Raw genomic sequence first — 19,437 nt, 5'->3', positions numbered from 1 at the left:
GAACCGCGTTGAGAATTTAAAACTCGACGTTTCGGCACCCATTTTGGAGCCATTATCAAGAGTGATACGGTTCGGTTCGAGTTCGGGGTCTCAATCTGCCTACTTCCTTCACTCGAGACGTACCAGTATCGTGTTCTATATTGCAAGAACTGTCTCTCGGCACTGAGGTCCCAATCTGCCTACTCCTCAGTGTCGAGTGACAACCGGTCTTACCCTGTGTGGTTGCTTTTATACTCGCTGTATGCGCGGGAACGGTATGCGCTGACGTGGTCTGAACTGACGTGGCCTGAGCGGTGTGGGCGGGAGGTCGCTGAAGCAGGGGTCGCCATGTTGCCGGCAATCATTTCGCGTCATCGCGCGTGTTCAAGCTGTTAGGCCGTTTTTCGATTTCGATAGCTTCACGAATGATTCTCGCTTTTAATGAGCGGATGAGAGCGATGGTTTTTCCTTTTTCGAAATCTATTTTGTGGCCTGTCTGAATATGATGTTGGGCTAGGGCTGAAGTGGTATCGGAATGTTTGACTGATAGAGAATGTTCGTAAATACGGTTATGGATTCGTCGGTTTGTCTGTCCTACGTATGTACGTGGGCAACTGGAACAATATATCTCGTAGACACCATGGTCTTCATTGGGGATTTGGTCTTTTACGGATCTGACGAGATTGGACAATTTGGAGTGAGTGGTGAAGATGGTTTTGATATTAAGAGGGATAAGAGTTCTACTGATCTTGTCAGTGACACCATTAATGAAAGGTAGAAAGATTTTGGGTTGATCCGGCGGCAAGGTTTCTTTTTTGGATGGAATGGGGTTTAGAAGTTTTTGAATGCTTCTATTGATTTGGGTTTTGTGGTAGCCGTTTGGTAGGAGTGTTTGTCTTATTAAATTGATTTCGGATGACCTGTGATTGTTGTCGCTAAGTCTTATGGAACGAGAAATAAGAGTGTTGATGACTGAATTAAGTTGGGCGGGGTGATGATGTGACTGGGCATTGAGATAGCGGTTTGTATGACTGGGTTTCCGGTACACGGAATAGGAAAAACTGTGAGGTGGATTTTTCTGAATAAGAACATCAAGGAATGGCAAAGACGCTTCAGACTCAACTTCCATCGTGAATTGAATGCTGGGATGTATTCCATTCAGGTGGGAGAGGAAGATATCTAATGTGTCTTTACGTTAGAATATGCCATTGAATTAGATCACATTATAGCACAGTAAAAGTAAAAGAAAAAAATTGGATGTAAAATATAAAAATAAATACCACATACTTTCCCAAACAATAATTATAATATAATCTATAGTAGTGTACCAACTGCTACTGTAATTTTTCAGGAAATTTGCTTGCTCGGACGACTGATGTACCTACCTACTTTGAATTTATTTGTTAATATGTTGGTATTCTTAGTTTTTTGTTTGGACCATTAGTCATAGAATAGTATTTTATAAACAAATATTGTTATTGAATGTTGTTTCAATACCCATCTTTTAAATATACCTATTTATTTTTATTCTGAGTTTCATCACATTGTTAATTCTTTTTATTTGTTTTATATTATACCATACTATAATATTTACTAGAGCATGACCTGGTTTTCCTCCAGTAGCACAGAAAATTTAGTTTAAAAAATAATTTAAATTTGGAAACTGCAATATTATTATGTTTACTAAAAATATATTTTATAATAAAGTCTGATAAAAATTGCGAACTTGGCAACACCGCACCGGGTAAAGTAATTAATTAATTTTAATTTGACACTGGTCCACTGGTCGTAACCATGTGCTTTGTACAATATTGATAATTTTTTCAAAATATTAGTGATGGCGATTGAAAAAGGAATAGCTCATAGACCAGGTTCTTACAAGCAAACCAATAAAGAACATAAACACGGGCGACACCGCTCAAAAGGATCGATAAGCGTAACAACAAAAGGTACTTTTAAGGTTATGTCAATATTGTCCAAATTTTATTATTCATTATTTTAGGAAAGGTTTCAGTTAAAACTCTATCTAAGCGTAATAAAAGAGAACTAAACAGAGGTGAGAGGAGGAATCAGGCGGTACAAATTAGACAAAACAAGCGAGATGAAGTTCTTGCTAAAAAACGATCTCTGGGGGGACTAGATTTTGCCCCATTTTTAGTTTGCCTTGTACCATTAAATAAAGATATAGACCCACATACGGCATTAACGTTACTATGTCAGTGCGATGAAGAAGCGATACTATCCAAATCCTCAACGGGGGCTACCCATCTAAGGTATGCTACAAAACATTTGGTTATATACTATACTAAAAAATTGTTTTTTTAGCGTACCGAGATTTAAGCAGAGGTTTGAATTTGTTGTTCCCGATAGAGATCATGATTTTGCTATATTAGATACATTAAAAGTTGCAGATACTGTCCTTTTTTTGATATCAGCTGCAACAGGAATTGAGGATAGTGAAGTTGTTATTGATAATTGGGGAAATACTATATTATCTTCTTCGTTTGCCCAGGTAATTCCGAAATGATTTTCAACATAACTTTTAGATGTGTTTAATATAGATTAAGAAATATTTTGTTTTACATTTAGACCTATTCCTTTGAGAATGTATCATTATATACTTTATTTATTTACTACATATTAACTTGTATCATTCATATCCAGTTCGTTCATATCCAATTAAAAACATTATCAAGTATGTGCAAATGTATGTTTTAGGGTTTGCCAACTCCTCTAGTTGTTATTACTGATCTGGAAAGCATTGTACCAAAGAAGAGGAATGAACACAAACAACAAATTCAAAAATTAGTAAATAAATGGTTGCCTGAAGAGAAAGTTTTAGTGATGGATAAAAATGTGGATGGAGTCAATGTTTTAAGGAAAATTGGTAGCCAAAAAAGAAAGTCGGTATTATATAGGGACAGAAGACCCCATATTTTTAGTGAAAGAGTTGATTATGTTCCAGACGCAGAAGGTATTTATTATTGTTATGAAATACTTAAGTATTCTTATTTCTTGATATTTATTAATTTTTTTTCTTACTTAGCGTTAAGCTATATTTTCTTACTATATTCTTACTGGTTTCTTTACCACACAATATTACATACAATTTCTCTAATTTATTATTGGAAGTCTGGACTATTTGAAGGTCTGTATAGCTGAAAAACATTCTCTAATTGCAATAGGTACAATAATTTTTCTGCATTTATAATATTTAGTCCCAAAGGCTATTTTAACTTCGAATTAAATTCAAAACCATAATTTAACTAATTGCAAACAAGCCTAGATAAGTTTTAGGCATTTTATAATAATCTGCTTCATACTATGTGTCTTTAACTTTCAGGAACTCTAGGAACTTTAAAAATTAGTGGTTATTTAAGAGGTACTGCACTATCTGTAAATCAGTTGGTTCATATTCCTGGATTAGGAGATTTCCAAATGTCTCAGATTGATGCTCCAAATGATCCTTTTAAACATGAAAAGAAGTAAGTAAAACTAATTGTTTCATTTGTAATAACTAGTGGTAATAGTAGTAATAATATGAATTGGACCAAAACCAATATGCAAAACAATTTTTTTTTTTCTGAATTAAAATTTGTTTAGCTATTATAAATTAAATAGATACATTTAACCTTATTTGATACTATGTGGTCTTGCCAATGAATCAACAATAATATCTAATACTTTTATTAACTACAATAATTATTATAAAATAAATGCAAAGGAAAAGGAATGTCTGGTCTAAAACGAATTGGACCAAATAATTAGTCAGCAATACCACTCTGTAGAGTCATCCTTACATTTTAAAAGGCATCAATTATTAGTTTTGGCATAGTACATACTACATTGTGCAGTAATCTTTTTTTCTCTTCTCCTTTTTTTTTCTTCATAAGACCATCAGGGCAGACCGCAGCACCCCAAGATACCTGAGTACTGAGCTCCCCCCTGGTGTATGGGATTCAGTCCACTGCTTGCCAAATTTTGTAATAAATGGGGGCTATGATGTATCACATACGTAAATAATTACATACAAGTGTAAAATTCAGAAAACGTACATCAGATTACAGTTCTCAAAACATAATGTGTAAAAACGGTATGATGTATCATGCCCTACGTTGCTATGCATAAAATGACCAAGCCACAGCAGAAAATTACATAAAATGTTATTTATGGTTCAGTCATATCCTGAAGATCTGTCAGATAATTCAAATTAAACTAACTTTTGGGTTAGTGTTCGTGTTTGTTTTTGAAAAAATGGATTTTGTAAATTTGTTATTACTCAATGAATTAAATGATGTGGCAGAAAGAAATTATGTAAATATACAGCGACGTCAGTTACGGGACACCAGTAACCCATGTGAAATAGATAACCAGCTATAGCTCTTCATAAAGTATTTTAAAGTGCCAAAAACATTGCTAGGTATGTTGTAGATACTTTGCGACCTGTAATTCCTGAAAGACAAAGGGCTAACTAAATTGCAATAGAATTAAAGGTTCTCTCCCTACTTAATTTTGTAGGAAATGGAAGTTACCAAAAATGTACTGGTAACAACCTATTATTTCAATGGAACAAAGTACATTTAGTATATCCTTTTTAATATATTTGTTAATGACATTAAATCTCAAATTAACTCTAAATTTTTGCTATTTGCTGATGATTTAAAAATCTATAGAATTGTCGAAGATGTCTCAGATTGTGAAAAACTCCAAATTGATATTAACAAAATTATGGCATGGTGCAATTGGAACCAAATGAGCATTAATGTTGGAAAATGTCACTTTATTAGTTTCTGTAGAAGAATTAACAACCTCTCTTATAATTACAAATTAGCTGAAGAACCACTGAAGGCTGTCTCAACTGTAAGAGATCTAGGTGTTCAATTAGATTCCAAACTAAATTTTGGCGCTCATTTTGATTATGTGAATAACCAGGCATTTAAAATGTTAGGCTTCATTATTAGAACCTCTAGATGTTTGCATAACATTAATTCCATCAGACTGATTTACATTTCCCTAGTAAGATCTGTTCTTGAGTATTGCTCAGTCGTTTGGTCACCCACTTATGAAGTCCATATAGCCAAGCTTGAAAAAGTCCAAAATAAATTCATTAGGTACTTAAGTTTTAAATTACACAAACCTTTAAGCGACCATTCCTACTCAGAAATTAGAAATACATTAAACCTTCCTAGGCTATCTTCCAGACGGATATATGCTGATGTTTTGTTTCTTCATAAACTACTAAATTCAAAAATTAATTGCAATGATCTACTGTCTCTAATCGACTTTAATGTTCCCTCTAGAGTTACTAGAACATCTCATAATTTTGCAATTAAATTTCATCGCTCTAATTTTGGTAGGCATTCTCCACTGAGTAGAATCATTCTAAATGGAAATAGAATAGACTTTGATTTGTTGCTGTGCGCTTCGGAAAATGTCTGTAGAATGTGTTTAAAAAAAATTTTGTAATTTTATGTAATTTGTATTTGCTATGTGCTTTATATAGTTTTAATATTCGTTTTTTTTTCTATATGGCTGCATCGCCAATTATTTTCATACATATTTGCTATATCTTTGTAATTATTGTATCACTAGATAATACTTGTAATACTTTGTGTATATATTGAATTGGGTGGTATCCCGTTAATAAATAAATAAATAAAAAAAAAAAAGTAAAGTATTAACAGAAGTAACTGCAGGGATAGTGGAACACACATTGGTTCCAAAATGGTGAAAAAGATAAAGTACAGCCTGTAGTTCCAATAGAAATTATTCCAAAAGAGGCAAATCAAAACAATGGTTGGGTGTTGGAAGCACAGAGAATAAGAGAAGAAGTGTTATTGCTGCAAACTTTGTGTAGTGAAACAAAAACTTATTAATATTTTCATAATTTATTCATTTCACAATAATAATAGTGATACAGTTTTATAATCAAATATAGTTTAGTAATATAATTTTAGAATTTTGTATATTTCATCATTTTATAATATATATGATAGAGTTTTATAATCTAGTATAGTGATATAAATATTAATATTACAATTAATTACAAAAAGCTCAAAACAAACAATCCAAAACATATTAGTAAGTGGCTCAAACATTTTTAAAATCTTAGATAATACTAAGATATTATATTGCTACACACTTTATAACATATTAAATTAAAAATGTTTATACTTATATTCTTAAAAACAAAAACATAAATCATGTATGTTACAATTAATTACAAAAATGACACAACACTAACAAAATAAAAATACAACCTGGCTCAAAGGTTTTGAAAACCCTTAGAGAATATAAAGAAATGTTATCGCTGCAAATGTTATGTTATAAAATATTTAAATAAAAATGTTTATTAGTATAAATAAACTATGATAATTTGAGCAATCTTAATAACGAATTCATGGATAGTTCTCTTCATAAACTTTTCTAAATCACCTCTTCCATTATCAAACTTAATTTTAAACATTAGAAGTTTTGGTTGTATCAATATTTATGACATGTATTTTTTTAAAGTTGAAGTAAGACGAAAATATTTTCCTATATACAATACATCTTTGTTTAGGAGTAGAGACACAAACAGCATGGAATCAGAAGAGCAGCAAGTTATCCGTGTACTTGAACGGAGTGATCCCTTGAAACAAGAATCTCTCGATGCTGAGAATGTGCCTGATCCATTGGATGCGGAACAGACGTGGCCAACTGAAGAAGAAATGGAGGCTGCAGATAAAGAACAAAAGGTAAGAGCAATATGATGCAGGATCTTATTAAATAAGTTAGAATGCAAATTAATAGGAACACAAGCAATAGATGAGTTCTAAGAAAAAAATATTAATTGATATAACAGGAATTCAATTTAGGGTTTGATTTATTTACATTATTTATTTACTTCTTGTACAATTTTTATTCTATTCTATAAAATGCAGGTAAGCAATCAACAGAAACTCAAATCCAATTTGAAACGGTTGACATCTCAAATTCTCTAGCGACATATATGCAATTCCGTCTACCGCTATAATAGTAAATATATAGTTTATAAAAAAATCTAACTGCATTTAGTTGCAACTTAATCAATATTTATACAGTTGCCTTATTTGCCTGTTTGGTACTCATCTATCAGGTCAAAAGTGTATGGAGTGATGAGTTCTTTTCAAGTTTTTTTCTAAACTGGTCAATCATTCTTGGAGCTTCGAATTTGCTGATCGTAAATTGTAAGAAAATAGTATTTGTGGAAATTGTGAAAGTAAATTTGATATTTTTAGCTCATTTTACTTTAGGAATGAGTGTGGACAGGTTTATTTAAAAAATAATCTCTTTTTAGTTAAGAAAAGTAAAGAGAGTTCCCAAAGGATGGTCAGATTACCAAGCAGCATGGATTCCCGACGACGACGCCGAATTTCAGGAACACAATTCGGATGAAGATGAATCCGACTCAGACGATGAATACATGGATGCCATGTCAGAGGAAAAATCAGACGTTTCTGGAGATGAAGGAGGAGATAAAGACTTTGCATCAGTAACTGAGTCAGAAGTTCATGTGAATGACGAAAGATATGACAAAGAAATGGACTTGTATGCTGAAAAGCAGGAGTTGGACAAACTTAAGGCGGCTAAGAGTGACAGGGAGTTTCCGGATGAAATCGATACACCTTTTGAAGTGCCTGCAAGAGAGAGGTTCCAGAAATATAGAGGACTGGAAAGTTTCAGGTATGGTAGTAAATTTTACAATTCTTTTTAAATGATATTTTAGCTTTAGAATAAAGTACATTGTTAGTTTTGTCATATATGACTGACCCTTATTTTCAGGACATCACCTTGGGATCCTAAAGAAAATCTTCCAAGTGACTATGCAAGAATATTTCAGTTCCAAAACTTTGACAGGACCAAAAAGAGAGTTCTAAGTGAACAAGACGACAAAGATGGCGCTTTGGTTAGTAACAAATTAATTAGTTAATTTGTAATTAATGTAAATTTAATTATTTACAGTAATATTTTAATTTATTTACACAATTAATTTATATTTCAATTTATATTTCTGACTTAACAGTACCAGTTTATTATCAGACTTACTCTGCGATTTTAATCTAACTGTTTTTATACATTTTCAATCCTTTTGGAACACTTCAGACGGACGTGTTTTACTCGTATGTTCTCGGTGTAATAGGTAGACGTCAGCGTTGTTTACTTAGGACCTCGTCAACCATCGAATTCTCTGGTGGACCATTGAACGGACAGCTAGTGTAACAGTATTTTGGACCTACTCAGTCTATCAAAATTTCCCCAAAATCTAAGGAAAATTATCTATTTTTTCAGAAGTTCTAAGGAAACATTTTTTCTTGGACTCTTAGTAACTGAGCTTATTTTCTAGTAAGGTAATAAAAGGGCTATGTCGAATTGGTGCAAAACAAGTCATTTTCCCATTTAAATCTCCATAAGAATCCCATGTAAGTCTATGAGGGTTTGTTGGAAAGAGGCTAGCTCAAGAAGTGGATAATGGAGGCTTAGTTATTAGAGGATGGATAACCAAAGGGGCTTTAAGCATGTAACGTCCAAATGACTTCTGGGAAGACGGAGGATAGTACCAAGTAGGAAAAACGAACCTAACGACTGCCAAAAGGACACTACATCGCATCTTAGTTAAGTATCTTCATCATATCTGTGTCAATAATGAACATACAGGGACATATGAGATATCAAATGACACTATAAATGTTAATAGATAATACAACGAGGCAAATTTTATTTATTGCTCTGAAGAAGGCATCTGACAGTACAAAGCGATCGATACTTATTGAGCATTAAGTTTAAATTGAAAACCTATAAAAGAAAGTTGAAACACTGAATCCTTTTAATTTTTGGTATATATTCATTTACTTCGAATATAAGGATATGGTTATGATCATGGTTATGATATATGATGATATGATATGGTTATGAATATGATAGCGCATCCTTAGACTTGAAAGCGACTGGGAAGCTTTTTTTTCAAACAAATTGTGATATACAGAGTAGTATCGCTTTTACAGCATTTTTTTTAGACACTTCGATCGATTTGGTTTAACAAATTCAAAGGGTCAAGAATGATTGCTAATGCTAATTATTTACCTTTTTAGCCTGGTTGGTACATTACCGTTCACGTGAAGGCAGTTTCACAGCTTCTTTGGGAGACTTACCAAAAAACTAACGCACCAGTGACTCTCATAGGTATGTTTCCCCACGAGCATAAGATGTCAGTGCTCAATGTTGTGCTAAGAAGAACCCAAAACTACATTTTGCCGATCAAATCGAAAGAGAGGTTGGTATTCCAGGTCGGATATAGAAGATTTGTTGTCAATCCGATTTTTAGCAGTCACACCAACGGCCAAAAACATAAGGTATGTTAGCATTATTCACTTTAAATGATTGATAAGATAGATATAAAAGGATGATTTAACATTTAGTCTATTGGTATTTGTTGATGGATTATAAAGTAAAACACAAACTTAAGAAGGTGCATCCAAACTCCATAATGGCCACTTGGCAGTTAAGCCAATATTACTCGCTTTTCAGTATATTTATAAAAATATTGTCATTCCTTTTATTAAAAGGACTGGGATTTTACTTAAAATTATTGCTGTTCCGGCTATTTCATTTCTTCTTTGAATTCGAATTTTTTTTATAGGGTTCAATGTACTTAGGGAATTATTTTTTGTCTAGGATAAGATTTCCTTTTGATTTATTTATATTGTGATTTTCTGATGAGATTTTTGGAACGGTTGGTTTTATTTCTTCTAATATATTTTATTCCTATTTCACTTCTATCATTCTCCATCTATAATTCCTCTTTGGTGGCCTATTTAATCTGTTTTCCATTCTTTCTCCTTCTCTGCTGTTTTCATATTTATATTTAAATAAATAGTACAGTATTGTGCGCATTAATGGAATCATTGTGACATTTTTCAATATTCACAGTTGGCAACACTTTACACACACATTTACAACTGATCAAGCATTGAAAACATAACCTTACTTTTCTGTGCTTTTTATTTGAGGCTTGGTCAGGACATTTCCCACTATGTTTGAGTATTTTTGTCCTTTTTTTGTGTAGTTTTCACTAATTAGTGAGTTTGTTCAGTTTAATACAGTTTGTTTAGTTTAAGTGAATACACTTTTATGTCACACAGAAAAATCGCAAGAACGTGTGAAGTGAGTCAGGGAATCAATGGACGTGAAAAGGTTAGGAAAATGCGGCAGAAAGAGAAAAAAACACCAGCAGATGAGAGATTTTTACTTCGAAAGAGCAAATTGAACCCAGAAAAACAAGCCAAGGACTCCAACAAGATCTAGCAGCATCAGGTGTAGTGATTGATGACGCAACTGTTCGAAAAAGACTTTTGGAGAACGGTAGAAAGGCAATGAGTCCACAGAAACACAGCTTCCAACTGAACGAATGGAGAAACAAAGGTTATTGTTTGCCAGAAATACTCTAATTGGATTGTAGACGACTGGAGAAATATCCTATTTACAGATGAAACTCGCTTTATAGTTCAGGGACAATGTCGACAGTCGAAGTTCATCAGGAAGTCTGACAATGAAAACCTTACACGAGCTCATATAGATCAAACCATAAGAAATCCAGTCAAAAAAATGTTTTGGGGATGTTTTTCATATATGGGAGTTAGATCCTTGGTACCGATCGAAGGCATGATGAACAACCAAAAATACAAATTCATGTTTGAACAGCGTTTAGACACAGAACTCCAAAAATGTCAGTCACAAGAAGGAGCGATTCTTCAATAGAACTCTGCTCCCTATCACAAGTCAAAGCAAATGATGGGATTTTTTAAAAATACGAATTTATGGGCCATTTGCAAAGCTAGACTGCGCAAAATCGACTGTACTACAAAAATAAAAATGATAGGTGTCATTCAGATTTGGTATCGAGATGAAAGGATATCTCGGAACTGTCAGAAGTTCGTAGAATCTATGCCAAAACGGGTAAAAGCAGTAATTGCAGCCAAAGGGGGACATATTTCCTACTAAATTATGTAAGTTTACCTTTATAGTTTTGTCAAAAGATAATTTTTTCTAAATAAACCGTTTTTTTAACAGCCTATGATTTCATTAATTCGCACAGTACTGTAAGTTTTTTCTTCATGTTTCGTCTGTAACTGTTGCAGGAACTATCAAAGGCGATGCGGGAGTGGACATAGACGTTACCTGGACTGTGGGAGGTTGCTATAATTCCCACCCAATCGCTTGTGAATGGAAAACACCGACTGCGAAAGCCTAAACTCGTTGTTTTGTCATTTTTCTCATTTATACTTCAACATATTGGTTTATTCTCAATACATTTACTAAGATGTTTTTCTTTTACTTTTTCAATCTTTCCGAAAAATAATTTACTTCGAGCTCCTCAAAATGATGTTACGTTTCGACTTTGACTTCATTGTTTATTGTAAACGGCACCCTTAGATCCATTTTAAGTTTAAGAAAATAAAAATAGTCACACGGTACTTAATCTGACGAATACTATGGGTGCTTGTTAAAATTATATCCCATTTGATGTAATTATACTTGCGCAAAAACCGTCTTTGGGATGAGGGGTGTCGTACTGATAGAAGATAATATTTTGCGAGACCAGACAGGATGCATTTTTCTCAAAGAGAACTTCTTACTAGACGCCAGTTGTTACTACTGTACAAATAATTATTACAGTAAATAATACTGTTCGCATCCTAAAAAGCATAAGCCATCATCTTTCCTGTCGATTGCCTGGGCTTGTCCTTCTTTGGTGGACTTTCCAGTAGACTTTTGGAGCCTTAGATGTGAAGAAATCGATGAATATTACATATTCAAATAGGTAACAAGAAATAAAATAAGACTTACAATCAATTTAATTTTACCACCAAAACGACCGGTTTCGCTTACTACACTTTGCTAAGCATCTTCAGGTCTAACGGTACCAGGTAAATTAAATGATGCTGGTACCGTTAGACCTGAAGATGCTTAGCAAAATGTAGTAAGCGAAACCGGTCGTTTTGGTGGTAAAATTAAATTAATTGTGAGTAAGTCTTATTTTATTTCTTCTTACCTATTTGAAATGGACTCGCACAGGCAACACATTCAGTTACATATCAGCGAAATCTTTCGGAATGTGGTTTACCGTTGCCAAAAACTTCTCCTTACTTTGTCAATGTACATGTAACGTTTGAACATGTAACTTCTTGTTACATGTACAAATAATTAGCCAATATGACAGTGATTACGGCGATTTAAAGAACCTACTGTACAGTGACGTGAAATGAAGTGTAAAAATTTAATCTTTCTATTTTTAGTTTGAAAGATACTTCCAACCTGATTCGACGGCAGTAGCGACGTTCTACGCACCCATTCAGTTCTCGCCTGCGCCCGTTTTATGTTATAAAGAAGTAAACAATAGACTGGTTCTTGTGGCTACCGGTAGTTTACTGTCCTGCAACCCAGACAGAATGGTCGTGAAACGGATAGTGTTGTCAGGTAATAAAAAAATATTGAACATTTTAAATGATATATCACTCGAAGAAAAGTGTGTGACATAAGCAGAACATATCATATAGTAATTTTATCAGGCAATCGGAATCTTTAAATAGTCTGCCTCTCTCTTTCTAATCTCCCTCTCTCTTTATTGGCGCTACAGCTTAAGCGGGTTCTGACCTCCCCCAGAATTCACCTCCAAGCATCCCTTTCATCGTCTGCTCTTCTCCAGTTATCTAACCTCAATCTCTTTAGCATCGGTTCTCACTTCATCTATCCACCTCTTTCTTGGTCTTACAACTAGTAATCGCCCCACCATTGTTCCCCTAAGCGTTCTACTAGGTGTTCTGTTATTATCCATTCTTATAAGGTGACCTGTGCCACTCAATCTTTGTATTTTTGTATAATTTGCTGTAGAGTTGATATAACTCGTGCTTGAACTTATTCTACATATACCATTATCGTAGATGGGTCCCAATATCCTTCTCAATATCTTACTTTCAAAAGTATTAGTAAGGTTTATTGTTATTTCTGTCATGATCCATGTTTCTGCCCCTTATGTGGCTATTCATTGTAGGATGGTTTCATATATTTTGAACTTTACTTCCCTATGGATGTCTATATATCCAAACTCCTGCGACAGAGGGAAGTATGCTCTGTTAGCAAGCATTATCCTTTTCACATGAATACTGTTGTGGATGTCTCTATTCCTTAACATAAGATGAGAACCAAGCTGGTGAAGTGGTTGATTATGATAGACTCCGGTTAATAAATATTTGTCGAAGCAGATACCAATTCGATGTTCAAGTAATTTGTAGATGTTGAATTTAAAATAACTTATTTTATTTGAGCAGTCACAAAAATACTTTTATTTTACAAATTTGTGTTGTAACAAAATACTAAATTTAAAACCTGACTTCTTTGGTATGTTTTGATATGTGGGACTTGATGTTGTATAGTCAGATTTCTGACTGAGAGTCGTCTTCTGAGAGTGCGAATTACAGAGTGTTTGTACGTAATGCGATCTTCCCAACTCGGAACGTTAGAATGTCTTGTTACTGCTCAGAAGCAGCTACTTATAGGGAATTAAAGTAACGGACTGTAATGAATGTTTGCAAGTCCCAACAAACTTTTTAACGGACCTTTTTATTGCCTTCCAGTTTGGAAACACAAAACATTAACACTTTTTTATAATCGACTGTTAAAACCTTTTAGTAAAATATAACGACAAAAAATAGAAGTATGTGATTTATAGCTTACAGTTTCCTATTTTAAAAGAAATAAGTAAAGAGATGTTAGGAGCGGTTGTTAAAATCTTTTAACGAGAAATAGATATGCGAGTGTCCGATCGAATTTCCACTTAAATTACTTGATTTTGGGACGATTCATTTTTTATCGAGCTTGACCTAAATTAACTGATTTCAAATATATACAAAAATGGATTTTAGATGCAGGCGTAGATTGAAAACAATTTGAGATATTTATGAGACTACTGGATATTTTTTTTTTCTTTGGCTCTTGTTCTGCACTTGACAACCAAGATTTTCTGATTTTTTTAAAGAATGAGGGATCTTTAACAATATTAACGCGAATTTTTTTTAGTTTTTCATGCCTTTTTTCAAATGCTTCCATATCTCGACGATATAGCAACCAAGCATTGTTCACTGCTGTATCTATGAGCTGGCTGAATATATGCAAAGATACCACCTTCTTTACCAGCACCACCCATAGGTTTATTATATTGCCTAACTACTTGAGAACACTGCACATTAACTTTTTGTTTATGTTTCTTATTATATCGTTTCACTGGAAGTACGGGACTGTGAGAAATATATCAGCTAGCTAAAGTGACACATTTAGTGTCAACCCACTTGACTACTGCTATACCGTTTGTGTTGTCAACTTTGTAATTGAAACTTCCTCTGCCTTATTTGAGGAGTGCTTTGTCTGTTTCTAGCGTACAACTTCGTAGTCGGTTACTGCGAATAGTGTCAAGACTCGACAACTCTTTCTCTTACTTTAGGTATTCTATTAGCTCTAAAGAGCAAAGAAAGTTGTCGAAATAAACTACAGATTCGTTCTGATTTGCAATTGTTCTTCATAAACAAATATATAACTTCTTGAGCTCCGAGTCCCAATGATTCTTCATAACTTGAAAATGGTATATAGTTGAAAGTGCTCGAACCTGTGTACACTAAAAAGTCGTAAACAATACCTGACACTCCTGCGCGAACAAACGTTTTGAGTCCCCATTTTTTAGGCTTCTTGGGCATATATTGACGTAAGTTGACCTGCCTTACTTCCCTTATAAGCTGTCGTCAGTTCATCAACAGAAACAGTGTCTCTTGTTTCAAAGACAAACAGTTTTGACGTACTTTTTCTATTATGGGCCGAATTTTGAACAATCTGTCACCGTTTGCATCCATGTTGTTATCTTGAAAGTGTATAAGTCGTCTAAGCTTTTTGAATCTCTTCACTGGCATCACTGCACAATGATTTCTATTTTTCTTATTAGTTGGCGTTTTAACGTCTGTAAATAATTATTTTTATAATTATTGTATTATGACGGTAGAGATTTAGTTTCGTTCGATTCAGAGCAACTGCATATGTCGTTCTGATGATACCTAATTAGGTTGAAATACGTATAAGCGGCTGGCGGTTGTCCTGCATCGAAATTAATTCTAATACGGTCTCTCTGAAATTATTAAAATGATCTCAGAGTTGTTAAGACTGTATCAATAGGTGTGGTTCAATATGGTTAGGAGAGGTAATTAAATGTTATATAGACAATAGCTAAATCAAGTTTATAAAAAGGATTACCAATATTACTTTACACTCCCGAACTGGTAGTCGGCGTATATGCTAGGTTCACACGCGTGGATTCTCGTTTTGTCTTTAACGGATTAGCGATGTTTTTCTATAGCGTATTCGTGATATTTTTTCACTGTATACACGATACTGTTGTTAACTGGTCGTTTTAAATAAGATAGGCGAGAAGCACGTCTGTTGTCTACCGAACTAATATCAGGGAGAGGTGCGAAAAAGTGTCTGTTGCTATGGAAGCCAACAGCCCAGAAGAGTGACTTAAAAAGCGTGTCTATTCGGTATGAATATGAACACCATCTATGAACACCAAGATCAGATAAAGAAAGAGAGATCGAAAGCCGTCTGCTGTCTACGAGAAGCAAACTCAGAGAGAGTTACAAAAACACGTTCGTTCTATACGGGAACAAATTAGTTAAGAGAGCGAATTTTGTTTGCTAGTCCAAAAATGTCTGTATATCTAAAGGAGTGGGTGAGAGTCAAGAGAAGGAATTATTATTAAGGGTTGGGTTAAGTAATGGTGTTTAAGATTAAGGTTGAGAATATAGGATTTGATACAGCGAAAAATATTGTATTGTTTTTAGCATGTAAAAAATTCAACATGTATCGGAACTAGTAACTATGTGAAATTTATATAGTTACTAGTTGTACTCTAACATCGCACAATATTACGCAATATTGCGCAATGTTAGTCCGAACGCTCTTTGTTTGGATCTCGTCTTGAAAAAGACGAGATCTGTTGTTTACTCTTATAGGGCGAAGAAATAAAACAACAATATGTGGTAAAAAAAACTGTCCCATATTTAAAGGTGTTTTAACTTTTATATGAGATTTTTGGATCTCTCGTCCAATCAAATTTAATAAAAGTTCCAGAAGGAAGGGCGATGCGCATCAGGGTGCGTATATGTTGCACCAGGATGACAAACACTGGTTTCTGTAATAAATGGTCGGATGGAAAACGGAGCAGAGGCCTCAGAGAGGTCTGTGCCAATTCTCGACTCCTGTTAGAGTATCAGAGATCTTCTTAGCAGGTTTTTATTTGGCGTCGTGTATGTAGTGTTTTCGGAGATGTGGCGTTGGATATGGTGATCGATCATGATTAAATGCATTCGGATTCATTCATAGAAATAACGATTGTTTTCATAATTGTTTGATTCGTTACAATGCGTGGAACAAAAAGCTATCCTTATGAGCCTCCATGTTTATGATATGTATCCCAGTCCTAAGCTAGCCATATCATACATCATTTTTTGTACAGAAGTTCATTTTCCTTCTGGAGAAGTATTGTATAAATGAGTTTATGGCCCATTTGATTTTATGATCTATGACTTCTTTTACAACACGCCAATTTTACCTTCAGAATCATCAGTTATAGTTCCAGTGACTGTCATGTTCCTAGTGGTATCAGTTTTGATTCATCAGATTACTTTTGGAGTGAGAGCATACTTATCATCTGGGGGTCCTTAAGGAGAACTTAATTAAGTCTTGACATTTTTGCTGCCAGTTTTATTTTCTCGCGAAATCTTCGACACTCCTTCGATACTCCTTTTGGTCTTCTCAGTTAATTATCATATTTAGTCAGAGTTTTGCGATAATCGCCTCACTCTCCTGAACTTTTGGCGAAAATAAATTTTTACGTGACTTCTCTACTTTGATTTTCAAGGTTGTAATTCCACCAGAGCATTTCCTGTTTTAATTCTTCGCTACTCTGTACAATTGTTTTCGAAAACCGAAATGGCAATATCTTGAAATTGTTTGGCATCCATGTTTGGGTTGACTATATGCCTTATCGTCTCTAACTCTGTCTAAACAGTTTTCCTGGTCTGCTTGATAGGCTTTCCAGTCTGTTTTCCGATAGTTACTTTGAAGTGTTGTTATTTTGGTGTTTATTGTGTTTAAGGATATTTTGCAATAATTTTGTGATTTTTGCTATCAATAGCACACTCTTATATATTATGTTAGCAATTCATCGGTTATTTTATTTGGACCTGGTGAGTTTTTTTTGTAAGTAGCTTAGTGTTTTGCTGGCTTATTCAATGTTAATGTTTATATCTTCATTTAATTGGATATTCAGTAAAAAAAAGATACGTAACTATCAATGGCAAAGCAAATGAGGTAATAGTAATTACCTGTTACACATATTGTGTTGTTTTTTAAGTTTTTATATCTCGGTTACACGCTTGGTAAATCTTTTATTTTAAATATTCCTTTGTATTCATTTTTTTTTTACATTTTTAGCCATATGGCTTTTAACTCTTGACAAAGGCGAGGATTACCTGTCATAATATTAAGTGTCTAGTTGATCAGGAAGTTGATTTCCCCTCCTTGGACCTTTTTTTGTCGCTTTCAACTAAACGTATTAGAAAGACATTTATAACTATGACTGAAAAGAACTCTTCTGTCGGTAGTTTTTTCTGCTTTATACGTTATCGTGTGAATCTTGCGAAAAGAAAGCTTTTTTCGATGATAAATAAAACATTCCAAGATCTTGTAAGATATCAGTATCAATACCAATATCAAAACGTTAAAACCAAGAATGTCTTTCTCGTTTCAATGTAAACATTTTTTTTTGTTTTAGGTTATCCATTTAAAATTCACAAGAAATCTGCTGTTATTCGGTTCATGTTCTTTAATAGAGAAGATATCGTCTATTTCAAGCCCATTAAACTAAGAACGAAAATGGGGAGAAGTGGGCATATTAAAGAACCTCTAGGTAAGTATATTTTAACCGAATCTAAATTAAATGTAAAAATTCTACTAGTATTTCTCTTATTCAGTATAATTGCTTTCTTTAGGGACACACGGTCACATGAAATGCGTGTTTGATGGCCATCTGAATTCTCAAGATACCGTCTTACTGAATCTATATAAAAGAATATTTCCAAAATGGACCTACGAAGACTTTATTGTTAGTTGTGCTGGTGACGCTATGGAAAATTGAATAAATGAGGAGATCGGTATAGAGTTCTATTTATTTACATATGTAGGTTATGTAAAAACAGATTGAAATATAAAACCGTTTTCGATAAATTGTTGTTTCTTTTTTTTTTATTTTATTTTGTTTTTCATATACGAGGCTTCTTTTATTTTTGCATATAGCCATAGAGACAAAAAATATAACTTTATTGCTTTTCAAAATATGTCTCACCAAGATCGATACACTTTTGCATACGTTCAAACCAATTGGTAAAACGGTTATTCCATTCTTCAGTTAACACCTACAAAATCGCTGTTTTGAAGGCATCGATGGATTCTTCTGGTGACTAGAATCGCTGCCCACACATTAAATTCTTGATTTTTGGGAATGTGAAGAAGTCGTTGGAACTTAGGTCAGGGCTATACGGTGGATGGTTTAAAAAGTCGATGTTCTGAAGCTTCAAAAACTCTTTTGTCTTTTGGGCAGTGTGAGCACTTGCATTTTCCTTATGTAGGATGATTTGCCGTTGAGTGTTGCTTTGTCGGGGTTTCGCGATAACTTGTAGTAAACAAACGCTTATATACCAATCAGAAGTAACCGTTCTTCGATATTCTAAAGCAATTTTTGCCACATGACCAAATTTTGACACAAAAGTTGAGACGATTTTCTTTGACACACTTCGAGAACGGATCACTTTTCTTGGTTTTATCTAAAACCAGGATTCATCGCCACTAACAGTACTATAAATGTTTTTTGAGCTTCCTTGTTGAACCGATCTTCTAGGTTCCCAACATCTATATTTCTTTTCTCTTTATTTCTCTCCTCTTGTTTTCTTTTTTGCACTTTTTTTTCTTGTCCATTACTATTTATTGTATTTGTTTCCTTATTCATTGCCATATTTGCTATTTTATATTCCAATCTATCATTTACTCTTAATTTTTTGTTTTTCGTAGTTTGTCTTCTATACAGTTCCATTCTTGCTTTCCTGTAGTTAGTTTGTTGAATCCAATTCTAACTAGATTCCCTTTTATTTTTTCTTTCTTTGCCCTTTGTCTTATTTCTTTCTGATTATCTTTCACTATTAAAGTGAAAAATAAAATAATAGGTTATGCCAAGAAATAAATGTTAAAAGACAGATAAAACTAGATAAAATAGAAAGTAGAATTGAAACTGCCCTGTAAAGGTGACTACTGGAGACTATAGGTAAAGTTGTGACGATACTATTA

The 19,437-nt window shown here is 33.8% G+C and overlaps 1 protein-coding gene across 1 annotated transcript; it reads left to right on the top strand.

Moving 5' to 3' along the window:
- Positions 1-1,736: 1,736 nt before the first annotated feature.
- Tsr1 (Tsr1 ribosome assembly factor) lies at positions 1,737-18,324 on the top strand. The gene is made up of 12 exons (XM_072537213.1): positions 1,737-1,928; positions 1,982-2,252; positions 2,305-2,491; positions 2,698-2,953; positions 3,323-3,464; positions 6,542-6,716; positions 7,298-7,683; positions 7,783-7,906; positions 9,090-9,350; positions 12,294-12,474; positions 17,873-18,007; positions 18,090-18,324. The coding sequence occupies exons 1-12, from the start codon at positions 1,817-1,819 to the stop codon at positions 18,233-18,235; spliced, it is 2,376 nt and encodes a 791-aa protein (XP_072393314.1). The 5' UTR covers positions 1,737-1,816; the 3' UTR covers positions 18,236-18,324.
- The last annotated feature ends 1,113 nt before the right edge of the window (positions 18,325-19,437 follow it).

The sequence above is a fragment of the Diabrotica undecimpunctata genome, chromosome 7, assembly GCF_040954645.1.
Source record: "Diabrotica undecimpunctata isolate CICGRU chromosome 7, icDiaUnde3, whole genome shotgun sequence".
Taxonomy (NCBI): Eukaryota; Metazoa; Arthropoda; class Insecta; order Coleoptera; family Chrysomelidae; genus Diabrotica; species Diabrotica undecimpunctata.
Note: the sequence above shows the minus strand (reverse complement) of the source record. Positions and strands in the feature narration are given on the sequence as shown.

What these genes read in the sequence shown, in the direction of transcription:
- Tsr1 (XM_072537213.1), top strand. Translation starts at nt 1,817, where the DNA reads ATGGCGATTGAAAAAGGAATAGCTCATAGACCAGGTTCTTACAAGCAA. An exon ending in ACGACAAAGATGGCGCTTTG is followed by an intron (nt 7,907 to 9,089) that starts GTTAGTAACAAA and finishes TTACCTTTTTAG; the next exon opens with CCTGGTTGGTACATTACCGT. An exon ending in GCATATTAAAGAACCTCTAG is followed by an intron (nt 18,008 to 18,089) that starts GTAAGTATATTT and finishes TGCTTTCTTTAG; the next exon opens with GGACACACGGTCACATGAAA.